A 14,268-nucleotide genomic window follows, 5' to 3' on the forward strand; every position below is an offset into this window, starting at 1 on the left:
GTCAAATATTTGATTCAGGCCTAGACTTGAGGTGAGGCCCAAGAGGCGATCGTCTCAGGTTTTTGAGTTTGTTCGGGTCTCATTTGATATTTTAAGTTGAGGCCCAAGAATTCGTGGCTTCAAGCTCTTTCATAGTTCGTTTGTGCCTCAAAATTTTCTTTTAATACTGACGATTTTGTGAGGCAAGTATAAAATTGTGGATACTAATTCCTTGTTGCGCGCTAAACTGTTTTGTATTTTATTTTTCGCTACTACTTTTCTTTTCTACTATACATGTGTAGACTAAATTTCATAACTCGCTTGAAGTCTCAAAATTTCAGGTCTAGATTTGAATTGATTATCCATGCTTCTTGTTTTTCCTTTTTTCTCTTTTAAATTATACAACAAGTGATTCTACTTAGTCAAACTCAAAACCTCTCATTTTGTGTATGGTTCTAGAACAAATAATGGTAGATTTTTTTTGAATTGTGGATTTCATTAAACTCATGCCAAGATGACCATTACATATCCTTCTGTTGCCTTAGACTAGACAAATCGAGAAGTTGTAGGAGTATCTACTGTGATACATAGAAGATAGACCATCTATATTCGAACTAATCGCTTACTTAAAAAAGTGAGCTTATAACTATGAACAAGCTCATAGTAAATAGACACAGAACAACACATACAAGTGCATAGCTCCTAAAAAGGGAATTATTGGAAATAAAATAGCAAAACTATCTAAAACCTTAGCAGTCCCACAAGACCGAATCAAGTCCACCAGCAAGGCCTAGAGCCCAAGTTCGACCCATCCCCAAACACCCCCGCAAACGTTGAAGCTGCAGACCACCAATCCGTCGTCACCCTCACCGCCAACGATCTGGGCCCAACCAAAAAGCATCACCACGCCAACAACCCTCACAGATCTTCGCTGAGAGCATGATAGTGACCTAGATCGTCGAAGAGTTGGTGACCCCCCGATCTCGTCACCTATCAACCTTACCCCCACATCGGCCAACACCAGTAAACGCCCATGAAGAGAGAATACTAGATCGGAAACGATCTAGACATCCCAACATCGGCCTCCCCTCTACTTTTCTTGGACCATGCTTGAGCAAAAAAACCCTGCTAGTGAACACTTGGACCTCAGAAATATGAGGAGGAACAACGCCCGTCCGGCTGCATAGGCCACACGCCGACGAGGCCGGAAGCCTGCGCCGATGTGAGTGCGCCGCCAGATGAGACAAGTGTTTGAGAAGGGGATGGAAACCCTAGCTTTTTCTCTTTGTAGTACGATTGTGTCTTAATTCAATCTTTAGTAATTGGGTAATAATGGTAGGCTTTTCAGATTAGGAGACCAACTCATAAAGCCAACAGTCGATAAGCCCAATCCAACAGCAAAGGCGTGTGTTGGTATATGCACATACCTCCCAGGCATAAGTATTGGAAGCACAAGACTCGTATCACCAATGCAGAAGTAAGGAAAGCTCCCAGCTGAGGGTCCCGATAACCCTCGGGGAGATATCGAGAACCCCAAACATCCTACACCGAAAGAAACGGAACCAGACTCCCACAAATCTGCTACATTAAGGTCATCTCTAACAACCCAAAGAGGTAACTGTTTACTATCGCTTTCCATTATCATTATCTTATAACGATACTGACTTAGGCATTGGAGGGTTGAAGGCCGGCACACCTGGCCTTCCCTCTGACCTTATTTGTTGTTTTACAGATAAGCGAGACCGACAGCGATAGTAGCAGACCAAGACATCTTGTGGTTCAGTTGGATCAGACCCTTCTTGAGACAGCTGAAGCAGCGTGCATGCCAAAAATGCATATCATATGTTGACTTCCCTCTGCCGTCTTCAACGCCATTTGTTACGAGTTGAAAACCCAAAAGTCGAGTTGAGTCAGTTTGATATTTGGAAAATCTCCATCTCTCAACCATTTCGATACTCGTACTCACCCAAATAGTAAACAACTCTACTCCTTATCCTTTCTTTTTCCCTTGTTTTTTTGCCACGACTGTGACCAAGTGACTTCGTTGTTAAAAGAAGAGTATGAAGCAAAGTTGAGCTCAAGGTTGATTATGAACGAAATGTCATTGTGGATTTGTAATCCTTTGATACCAAGCATTCATCTTTTTATTAAACTACCTACTATACCTGTAAATGAATTTGATAAAGATCTTCAATGAATTTGATAAAGATCTTCGTTTCAATTTTCGTATCTCTCCCAGTTCTCATCACGCTTTCTCTAGTTGTCCAAAACCCACCTCCTGATCGAATCAATGCATTTGCAGATGCCAGGACTTTGCAAACACCCTCTCCAAATCCCAACTCATCCACCATTGCGGTTTGTGAAAGATCACCTTCATCAAATTTGGCAGGTAACATATTATTCACTGTAATTCAGTGCTCAAATTTATTCCAAAATCTGATCTCAATTTCAACACGCAGACAATGCTTTATATGATGGACTTGCAGCTCCTGGGTTTGATGAAGGGTCTTGTTTAAGCAGATACCAATCAAGTTTATATCGGAAAATCTCACCCCACAAGCCTTCTTCTTATCTTCCCTCTTCTTCGAAGTTATGAAGATCTTCATAAACGATGTGGGCCAAATACCAAACCCTACAAGACATTACTAAAACGACTCAAGGAGAAGTCTAATGGTAAGAGTACTAATGCAACATATGAGTGGAACTATGTGGTTTGGATAGCTAATAAGGCTTGGGAAACAAAATGCTGACTATAGCTGCTGCCTTCCTTTATGCTCTTCTCACAAACAGAGTCCTTTTTCTTGACCCCAGAAAAGACGTGCCTGACCTCTTTTGTGAAACAATTTCCACATAAATCATGGCTACTCCCCAACAGCTTCCCCATCAAAAATCAATTTTACAAGTTTGATCAGAACTCTCCTAGTTGTTTCGGGAATATGTTGAGAAAAACTAATAACACATCAGAATTATCACTACCGTCATCGTATGTATATCTCCATCTATACTTTGATTATGATGATGAAGACAAAATTTTTTCTGTGATCAAGAACAGAGTCTTCTTGTGAAAGTCCCTTGGTTGATTATGAAAATGGATAACTACATTGTTCCATCACTTTTCCAGACGCCATCTTTTGAGCAAGGAGCTTAACAAGTTGTTCCCTCAGAAAGAAACTGTTTTCAACTTGGGAAGGTACCTTTTCCACCCCTCAAACCATGTATGGGGACTAATCACAAGGTACTATCAAGCTTATTTGGCAGAGGCAGACCAGAGGATTGGGATTCAAATTCAAAGTTTTGAACCGCAGGGCTACAGTCGATTTCAGCATGTAATGGACCAAATTTTAGCTTGTGCTTTCAATGAGAAATTGCTGCCTCTAGTGGAGAAGAATAAGCCCATTGTGACAACTCCTCTGAACCCAAAATTGAAATCAATACTGATTACTTGTTTATTACCAGAATGCTTTAAGAAAATGAGGAATATGTATTCGGAATACCCAACTTTGACCGGTGACATAATTGCAGTTTTCCAGCCAACCCATGAAGAGCATCAAAAGACAGATGGAGTGCATGACAGAAAAACCTCGGCAGAAATATTGCTGCTAAGCTTTTCTAATGTGTTGGTCACAAGTGCGGAGTCTACATTTGGGTATGTGGCTCAAAGTGTTCTATTCATTCCTGAAAATCAAATGGTCTAAGATTCGCCTTGTCGTCGGGTCATGTCATTAAAGCCTTGTTTTCATGCTCCCCCAACTTGGGACTGCAAAGCAAAGAAAGAAAGAAATTGATACAGGGGCACTTGTACCTCATGTGAGACATTGTGAGGATTTCAGCTGGGGTCTTCAGGTAGTTGAGAGTCAATAATCTTATGAGTGAATGTAATGTAACATAATCATAACCAAAAAACAAAAAGCAAAAGGAACGTAATGATGTCATTTTCGTTTCTCAACAAGCTTATAGATGAATTTGATGAAGATCTTTGCTTCACTTTTAGTGTCCCTACCTAGTTCTCCTCACCTCTCCCTGGATGTAAGCAATCTAGCACCTCCGGATCAAATCAAGGCATTCATAACTGCCAATTCATCTGGCATTGAGGTTTCCAAAAGATCAGATCCAGATACCACCTTATCCAATTGTGCTGGTAACATAATCACTTTAGTTCAAACGCCTGTAAATTTATTCTTTGTTTGGCAGCTGAGTTTGATCGTTCTACTTCTCACACGCAAAAAATGATTTATCCAAAGGTACCTTCCCAAATCCTCAAAGAAGATGAATTACATGGTGGACTTGTTGCTCCTGGGTTTGATGAAGGGTCTTGTTTAACCAGCTAGGACCTTCAGCTAGTTGAAAGTCGTGCATGATGACTTGTAAGGCTTCTTTTCTTGAATGAATACAGTGTTTAAAGATTAGTTTAGTAAGAAGTATGTGTTTACTTGAGTTATACTCAATGGGATACTTCTACTTTAGAAATAAAAAGAAATGAATTAATTTGCCTTGCACTAACATGGTCAAGAGTTGGGTGTGTTGATTTTCTTACTATGGAGTATTTGGAAAGAAAGAAACTCACGAGTCTGGGAAGGGAAGAGTGCTTTGGCTTTTGATGTTATGCTTAGAGCTACAGCTCGTCTGCAAGAGTTTCGAGCTCACAATACCAAGTCTGCTTTTGCTAGTGTTCGAAGAAGAAGAGTGCAAAAATGGGTGGCTCCTTCAGCAGGGTTGTTAAAAATCAATGTTGATGGCTCCTTTCATAATGAAAGTAGGAAAGGCAGTTTTAGTTTTGTGATCAGAGATTCAAGTGGTGCAATGTTAGCTGGTGGTGTAGGTAATTTGCGCAGACTGATATCATCAGAACATGCCGAAGTTTGGCGTGTAGAAATGCAATGAACTTTGCAATTGATCATGGCTTCGTTCCAGCTTTGTTGGAGACTGATGCACAAGAGGTGCAACGTCAACTCGCTTCCCAGGCTAGCCTCAATACTTCATCTTTGGGACGATTATATGAGGACCTGAATTTACTTTTGGCATCTCATAATAATTTGAAAGTTAGTTATGTTAGTAGAAAGGCAAATGTAATTGCCCATATGTTAGCTGCACATGGTAGTGATCTTGTGCAGGATTATTTTTATGTTTCAGTCCCAAGTTTTCTAGCAGCTGCAAAGCTGCTATTGCAGCTGAAGTTCCAGCTTGGTAATCTGAGTATTATCAATAAAGGGCTTACTTCCTTCTATCAAAAAAAAAAAACATGGTCAAGAGTCGTTGGTAGTGGGATTTGAAATTCTAGAACCTATATAATTTTGTTGAGGATGAAGTGGAGAAAATGAATTAAAACACTTTCTAACAAATTAACATGGCCTCCACTTGAATTGCAACATTTTTATCTTTTTACAGTATACAAGATCAAATTGTTTCTGTTTGCAGAAATAATTAGAAATTTTCTTTCAAATTCAAGCTGATATTCGATCCCCCAACTTCACCCATACAAGTCAAGGTTTATAAAATTTATTTATATCCACTTGAGAAATACAAATTTACTTAATCAGTTAATGAAATAATAAAACAACTTATTAGTAGTAAGTGTCACTAAAGCATCATATTAACCATGATGAAACTAAAAGACTAAGACATATTATACACTCTCAAAACGCCTATTGACCTAAGCCACACAACTGCCTCACATTTAGTCCAAACCACTTATGAAGTAGCTAGAATTGCAAGAAAATAAAACCTTAAAAGATGCCAAAAGTGGCATGCTCTCGTAAACTCTCACTAAGTTCGATGATACTATCTCGTAATCCAATTAAGCCTTCAGATTAAAAAGAAAAAATGTATTAGAAAGCAAAATCAGTCACTTCCGCTTTTTTTCCCCAAATCTACTGATGAGTGGATTTGTATTTAAAGATCTCTATAAAAGAATCGGTTTATGATCCTTTGCCTAGTTAAGGACATAGTTTATGCATTAATTTGAGAAAATCTCTAGCTTGTTCAAGTAAATACAGAATATGTGTCTGGCCCAAACTCTAGGTTACTTGACCTAGTTGTAATAGAGTTTTGAATTAGAGATATTCTCAGAGATATTTATAGATATCCGATTAATTGTATGATTATCTTTCCTTGTACAACCTGATTCTATGTTTTGTAATCCTCTATATAAAGAGGCCCCTATTATCAATGAAAGTATGACTCAATTCTCTCCCAATTCAATTTTCCTTAAACATGTTATCAACATGAAGCCCTAACCCTGAAACCTTAAATTCATAGCCTTCAAACCCTAGCCACCACCCCGCATATATTGAAGCCCTCAATCCCAAGATTCCAGAACCGGTGGCGGAACCACGTGAACCGGTCAAAAAACCACCGAACCGGCCACCGGAAGTATCGAACCAGCCCTCCAAGAAGAAAAAAGAGGATCCCTGCACCGGTTCACCACCTTCCGAACCTCCGATTGCTACCAAATTTTGCCACCAGTAGCGTCTCGATCCCAGGATTTAGGAACCGGAAGCAGAATTTTAAAAACCAGTCTAGAAGTTGCTGAACCGATCTACAGAAAAGCCGGCAGAAGAAGAAAAGAAAGAAGGAAAAAAAAAAGGAAGGAGAAGCCCAGAAGAAGTCAAAGCCTGAAGAAATCAAAGCCCAAAAGAAGTCAAAGCCCAGCCAACTGCCACGTTAGCTCCGGTGCCACATCACCTTCGATGATAGGTCATCGCCGACGTCTTTTTCCAACCACCGCCGGTGACTTTTCCGGCGATCTATTTCAAGGTAATTTTTACTAAAAATTCCCCTTTTTTGAGTTTTTATTCAATTTCTCTTCTTTTTCTCGGAGACTTGCAAACTCCCTTCTTCTACCTTCCTTTCTTCATCATAGAGGAGACCTAATTAAGCCGAACTGTGGGGGTTCGTATTCACTCCAAGCTTGGAGCTTGTAGACTCCTCCAAACTTAGAGTTTATTGAGAAGAAACGATCGACCACAAATATCATTGTTTTGATCTAATCCAACCCCTCTTGGAATCGAATTTCTTGGAAGCGACTACGCTCAGAAATTCCTAATTACTTAGAAGCAACTACCCTCATAAATTCTTCTTGTTTTCGTGGTAGCCTTTTCGCTCTGAAACTAACCCTAATCTTTTGTTGTTTTTTAGGATGAGTAACCTGAACAAGTTGAGCTTCGCTCCACTAGAGACAATAGGCGCAGGATACCAGAAATGGGTCTGTGATGTGTGCCAGCATCTTAAGGCTGATGGGATACTAGATACAATCCGAGAGCCAAGTCAAAACGTGCTTACTCCACAACAAGCTGCCACTTTTAAAGCGAACAGAGCTACGAGAGAGGGCAATAAAGCTAAAGACATAATTCTCATGACAAGGCACAAGAATGACGCGCTCCAGAATAAGTACCTCAATGAAGAAGACCCTAGAAAGCTATGGGTAGAACTCGAGCAGCGATTTGGCAATGTTTATGACTCCCTGCTCCCTGCATGACAACATACTTGTGAAGAACTATAACTCTAGACCCGTGGGAGCAAAGCCAATTCCAAAATCTAATTATAGTCACGCCCCTAAGGGAGGGCGCAAGGAGCAAAACGCTAAGGAAAGGGATAATTATGGACGTTCGGATCCATATTCTCACCCCAAAGAGGAAGGAAACAGCCAAGATAGGCATGCACGGAACTGTGGAGATCAACGTGTAAAGAGAGAGAGAGAGGCAGAGCCTCCGGCTGTGGTGGTGGCGCCACCAAGGATCATAGTTGTCCTTAACGCTCCCCAAGCACGTCTCGATCAAGTTTGCTTGACCATAATGATGCTTGTCTTTAGTGTGGAGCGTCCGGACATTGGGCCAAAGCATGTAATGCACCCTAGAACGTTACTAATGCGTACAAGACGTATCGTGAAGCAAGGGAAGCACATTACATGGAGCAAGAAGATCAAGATGATGATCTCACTCTAAGGGTTGAAGACTTCAAAGGCCAAGATCCAGAGACTGACGATTTTGATTAAGTCTTTTTATTTTCCAAGAGATGTAATAGGCAATTGCCATATATTTTTGTAGTAGATGCCAATGGTTTAGTCTTTGTTCAAAGTAGGCTCATCCTAAATAAGTGTGATGTCTATGAAGGTTTTGAGATTAATGGTACTTAAGCGAGCCTTACTCCACTGACATATCTCTACTCACCTGGTCATATTTATTTTGGAGTTACCGAAAGAAGTCAAACGACTACACCTTTGTTTTGCATTAGCTAGCATTTGGAATAGATTCTCTTAATGGTTAAGAGACAATGATGTACTCTGTTGGCTTATGAATAAAATTTTGAGTTCTTTTCATTATGACTCCATTTTGATTATGAGTATATTACTTTGTAACTACGATAGCTGGGTCATCAGTATTAATTCAAGGACATGGGATAGCCCAAGTTCTCCTTGACAAATGGCACCTTGATTACTATCAAAGAAACTCTCTACGCTCATAGGGCAAATCACACCTACGAATAGCCAACGGATTCCATACGAAAAAGCATGTAGAGAAAGGAAATGAGTTCCTTTGCAATACCTCTAACGATTGCGAATAAAGACACATCTTAGAAAAGTTTATGTGTCTCTCTGGTGAACTCTATGTCACTATTCGAGCTATTAAATCTTATAAAGTTATAAGAGAAGGTGTCTTGGATTTAGATAGATTTTGGCTTTGTCACGACAGGATAGGTCATCCTAGTCATGATATGATGATCCATCTACTAAAGACTTCACACGGACATCCATTCTTTTGAGCGAAACGAAGCACGAAGCAAAGGTTAATTCCTGGACTAAGTGTGATCGCCGCCACAGCCACTGCCTCTGGCATTGCAGCGGTCCACCACCAGCCCAGGGCTGGCACATTCCCTATGCATGATTCCATGGATGGCGTCCATCATGGTGATGACGCCCTTGGTGATGCTGCAATCACCAACTTTGCTTCAAATAGCGTTTCAAACGCTCAGGCCCAACTAAAATCTTCATTGGTTTCTTTTAAAGCCTCTCGCTCGTTTTACGAAGCCTGTTTCTTAAGGAAGTTAGGACTGAGACCATCCGATGGAAAGGATATGAAAATACTCATTCTGTTCTTACATAGAGTCCGTGGGGATTCGGTGGACTATTTCAACCAACTTGCGAACATTTAATATCTCATGATGTTGGCTGACAAGCAAACACGCTGGTCATGTGCTATGCCATTGTCCACTTGGACCTGTATGGGCTCACTTCCCAGATCATCCTATTCAGTCAATTGGATTTGATGATGCTAGAGAGTTTACATAGAATACTTTCGATGGTTATTGCAATGGGACAGATGTTTGACATCATATTCCCATGAACATGCCTAAATGGTCTCGCGAAAACGACTACGATTGTAGCCCGGATATTGGTAATGCGCACCGATCTCCTTATATTCGCTTGGAGTGATGCAATATCTCATGCAGCTATGCTAATTCGTCTACGACCCACTGCCACTCAATCTACCTCTGTGTTACAGCTAGTGACTAAGTACCAGTATCGTACTTACGCATATTTAAGTGTGCCATTTATGTGCCAATTGTGCCGCCGCAACACACTATGATAGGTTCTTACAGACGAATGGGTAACTACATTGGATTTGAGATTCCAACAATCGTCCGTCACTTAATGCCTTTGCTGGGCGATCTCTTTACCGCATGTCTTGCAGATTGTCATTTTGATGAGTCAGTCTTCCCGTTGTTAGGGGGAGATAAGAATACAAATGTTCAGCAGGAACGACAGGAATTGTTGTGGTCTATCCCCACTATGTCTCATCTCGATCCCTGTTAAAGTGACGAGATCACACATCTGCTGCAAATATGCCTGCAAGGAATGACATCCCTAAGAGAGGACGTAGCGCCACCCTACACAGAGGTAGGCATGACACGAACGCCATAGAGAGTGGCACTCTAGCGTCATAGGTCATGGCCCCAGCTAGGATGCATGGAAGGCCCGTGGGTTCGAATGTTACTTTGGCACAACCCAATCCTTGGATCATCGACACTCAAAATCCATCTCATGAGAATCTTCCGGATTATGGTTATCGTTGGGAGACGCCTCAACGTCAGAACCTGTTCTTGAGAATATAGAGCTCTATGAAAATTACACCAGTGTACATGAGACGTGAGATAGAAACTCCATCATAATTGATGATGTAATCGCGCATTTCGTTGCGCATGAGTTTGTTGAGTCTGATGATATCGAACCATGCTCCGTTAATAAATTAATGCCACCGTACATAATTTTGACCTAAATGGAAAGATGAAATCTGGGTTAAGTTGGATTCTCTAACGAAGAGGAAGGTTTTAGAGCCAGTGATGCCAACACTTCCTAACATAAAACTTGTTGACTAATGGATCTTCGTTAGAAAGCGTGATAAGAAAAAGAAATGGTAATCTCGTCTTATGGCACAAGGCTTCTCAACGCCCTAGAATCGATTACGATTAGACATATTCTCTCGTAATGGATGTCATTGCACTCCACTACTGTGTTAGTTTGGTAGTTTCCAAATAACTGAACATGCAGCTTACAAATGTGGTCACTACGTATCTCTCTAGGAATCTAGATACAGAATATACATGAAGGTTCATGGTGAATTTTATTTACCCAAGTCATGTGGCTCTAGACCACAGATCGCGTTTCACAAAGAGGTTGAAACGCTCACTAAACTGACAACTTGATTGGGAAGGGATATATGCTCACGCGTTTCCATAACAAGTTTCGGATTCCATCGCGGTTCATGTTGGACATGATCTTCATTGGAAGCCCTTAAAGAGTTAAGGGAGACCGCTAAACACTTGAAATCCCATTTTGAGATGAAGGATTTTGGGAGAACACGATTAAGTCTCAGTTTGGAATTTGAGCATCGTGTCGATAAATGCTTAGGCATTTTGACAAGGTCAAATCTTCAAGCACCCCCATGATCGACCGTAGTCTTGATCCTGAAAATGATCCTCTTCGTTCGTCCAAAGGATGATGACGAAGATGTGCTAGAGGCAGAACTGTCTTACTTAAGTACAATAGGCGCATTATTGTACTTAGCTTAACGCACAAGACCGGACATCTCATATGTTGTGAACTTGTTAGTTAGATATAGCTTTGCGCCAATGCGACGTCATTGGATTGGTGTAAAAAATATCTTTCGGTACTTGAGATGTACGATTGATATGGACTTATTCTATCCCTACAGAGAGATGATGGATTCGAACCCATCACACACCAGGAATGCTAATCAAATATTTGACTTTTATAAATTATTTTGGCATATAAAAGTCATACGTAACTTGGTCCAGGAACAGAAATACCTTGTAATATAAATCATCGCCACGTTTGGACCGTTGAAGACGAAACGAAACCCGCTCATTTCTAAGACCAGGACTTGGTATAACCACCATCTCCGAAACAGAGCCTCTTCTTCAACCAAGAACTCCGAAATAAAGTCCTCGCAGTCCAGCCCAGCCCTACTTTCTTTCCTTCCGTGTGCTCTTTACAAATCAAACAGCGAGTAATATTACATGGTTTTTGGCGATCTGTTGAGCTCAGGGTTTTCTTTTGTAATGAATCTGATGAAGATCTTTGCTTCTCTTCTGGTGTCTCTCCCAGTTCTCATAACTATCTCTCTTGTTCTTCGCGACCCACCTCCCGATCGGATCAGGGGTTTCGCAGACGCAAGGGTTTTGGAAACGCCGAAGTCTCCGGTTGCCACCTCGTCGAATATTGAGATTTTCCGAAGACCAGCACCTGTCTCAAATATCACCTCGTCAAATTCAGCAGGTAACATATCTTTTTTTCCTTCTTTTGGATTTGATAGGAGTTATGATCCCTGAAATAAATGGACATATATGGTCATGATCAATTTCATACACAACTATAACTATAAAATGTTATCGTTTACGTATCGAAACGTTATCTCTGTTTTATAATTTCATATCTTAGTCATAAACATCATTAAGTTGGTTTGGTAGCTGATGACGATGTGGCGCGAAAATGATGTCACAGAAGGTTCTGATTTCAACCCTAATAATTTTTTACCATCTCGATCGGGTATACTGTTCAAAGTGTACAAAAACGTACCTAAAATTGTTTGAAAAATTCAAATAAGGTGGCTCAAGTCGTTTTATGAGCCCATGATGTTAGTTTAGTAACAAAATTCATACACCTAACAAGTTGATACTGTATGTAAATGACAAAATTTAGTTGACTGAAATTGAAAATTCAAATCCTACTCCATTTTTTTTTTCTGGCTTGCGGAGAACAAAATTTGATCTTTTCAGTTCCCCAATGCAGAAAATGTTTTACCTGAGATTGAATTACCTACCCAAATTCCCAAAGAAGACAAATTATATGATGGACTCCTTGCTCCTGGGTTTGATGAAGGGTCTTGTTTGAGCAGGTACCAATCAAGTTTCTACCGCAAAATCTCAACCCACAAACCATCTTCTTATCTTCTTTCAAGACTCAGAAGCTATGAAGAACTTCATAAACGGTGTGGGCCGAATTCCAAACCCTACAGCGCATCACTGAAACAACTGAAGAAGAAGTTTAATGGTAAGAGCACTGGTGCAACAGATGAGTGCAAGTATGTGGTATGGATAGCTAATAGTGGCTTGGGAAACAGAATACTGAGTATAACCGCAGCATTCCTATATGCTCTGCTCACAAACAGAGTCCTTCTCCTTGACCCTGGAAAGGACTTGCCTGACCTCTTTTGTGAGCCATTTTCAGAAACATCATGGCTTCTCTCCAATCACTTCCCCATTAAAAGCCACTTTGACAAGTTCGATCAGAAATCTCCTCGTTGTTACGGTAACATGTTGAAAAAGACTAGTAATTCATCGGAATTGTCACTACCATCGTCGTACGTATATCTTCATCTAGGCCATGATTATGATCAGCAAGACAAGTTGTTTTTCTGTGATGAAGAGCAGAGTCATCTTGGGAAAGTAGACTGGTTGGTTATGAAAACGGATAACTACTTTGTCCCATCACTTTTCTTGATGCCATCTTTTGAGCAAGAACTTAACAAGTTGTTCCCTGAAAGAGAGACTGTTTTCCACCACTTGGGTAGGTATCTCTTCCACCCTTCAAATCATGTATGGGGGCTAATCACAAGGTACTACCAAGCTTATTTGGCAAAGGCCGACGAGATGGTTGGGATTCAAGTAAGAACTTTCGAGCCGGCTGGGCCTGGTCCTTTTAAGCATGTGATGGATCAAATTTTAGCTTGTGTTTTTAGTGAGAAATTGTTGCCTCGAGTGGATGAGAACAAGCCTATTGTGGACTTCAGTTCATCGTCAGGGACCCCGAAGTTGAAATCGGTACTGATGACTTCTTTAAAACCAGATTACTCTGAGAATTTGAGGAGTATGTATTGGGAACATCCAACTGTGACTGGGGACTTAATTGGGGTTTTCCAACCCAGCCATGAAGGAGAGCAAAGGACTGATGATAAACTGCATGACAGAAAAGCCTTAGCAGAAATGTTTCTACTCAGTTTCTCTGATGTGTTGGTCACAAGTGCATGGTCAACATTTGGGTATGTGGCTCAAGGTCTTGGAGGTCTGAAACCATGGATTCTCTTCAAGCCGGAAAACCAAACAGTCCCAAATCCGCCTTGTCGTCGGCTCCAATCGATGGAGCCTTGTTTTCACGCTCCACCATTGTGGGACTGCAAGGAGAAAAGAGGAACTGATACAGGTGCAATAGTACCTCATGTGAGACATTGTGAGGATATCAGCTGGGGCCTTCAGCTAATTGATACTCATAATGATCACTTATAGAGCTTCAGTCTTTCTCTTGGGGCCTCCAGCTAGTTAATAGTGAATTCATTATCACTTACAGAGCTTCTATCTCTCTTAATTTATTGAATTGTAATGCGACCATAATTAATTTTTCTGCACATGAACGTTAGATCATATGGTTTATTTGATAGCTAGAATCATTTTGCTATAAACTTGAAGCTAGGTCAAGCATCATGCATGCATTCATTATTTACCCAACTTTTAATTTCTGATTGATCCGAGTAGGAGAAGTATAAGGGTAGCGGTGGCTTTTGTCTCTACAAGTATAAAATTATGAATATACAGCGTACGGTCATGTCAAATTTATTGGGTCCTTGATCCAAAGCACAAAATTGAGCAAATGTATTCCCGTCAAATTTATTGGGTCCTTGACCCAAAGCACAAAATTGAGCAAATGTATTCCTACTGATCCCACTAACAAAATTTTATTCTTGTTTAAGGATAATTGAAATTGGGAGAGAATTGAGTCAT

General features: G+C 40.6%; 1 protein-coding gene and 1 pseudogene across 1 annotated transcript; both read left to right on the forward strand.

Annotated features, from left to right (window-relative positions):
- Nucleotides 1–2,172: 2,172 nt before the first annotated feature.
- LOC112199719 lies at nucleotides 2,173–4,307 on the forward strand (annotated as a pseudogene).
- A 7,010-nt stretch (nucleotides 4,308–11,317) lies between these two features.
- Nucleotides 11,318–13,995, forward strand: LOC112197671 (galactoside 2-alpha-L-fucosyltransferase). The gene is made up of 2 exons (XM_024338436.2): nucleotides 11,318–11,770; nucleotides 12,284–13,995. Exons 1-2 carry the CDS (start codon nucleotides 11,512–11,514, stop codon nucleotides 13,774–13,776), a joined length of 1,752 nt encoding a protein of 583 aa, XP_024194204.1. The 5' UTR covers nucleotides 11,318–11,511; the 3' UTR covers nucleotides 13,777–13,995.
- The last annotated feature ends 273 nt before the right edge of the window (nucleotides 13,996–14,268 follow it).

The sequence above is a fragment of the Rosa chinensis genome, chromosome 4, assembly GCF_002994745.2.
Source record: "Rosa chinensis cultivar Old Blush chromosome 4, RchiOBHm-V2, whole genome shotgun sequence".
In the NCBI taxonomy this organism is placed as follows: domain Eukaryota; kingdom Viridiplantae; phylum Streptophyta; class Magnoliopsida; order Rosales; family Rosaceae; genus Rosa; species Rosa chinensis.

What these genes read in the sequence shown, in the direction of transcription:
- LOC112197671 (XM_024338436.2), top strand. Translation starts at nt 11,512, where the DNA reads ATGGTTTTTGGCGATCTGTTGAGCTCAGGGTTTTCTTTTGTAATGAAT. An exon ending in CACCTCGTCAAATTCAGCAG is followed by an intron (nt 11,771 to 12,283) that starts GTAACATATCTT and finishes TCCCCAATGCAG; the next exon opens with AAAATGTTTTACCTGAGATT.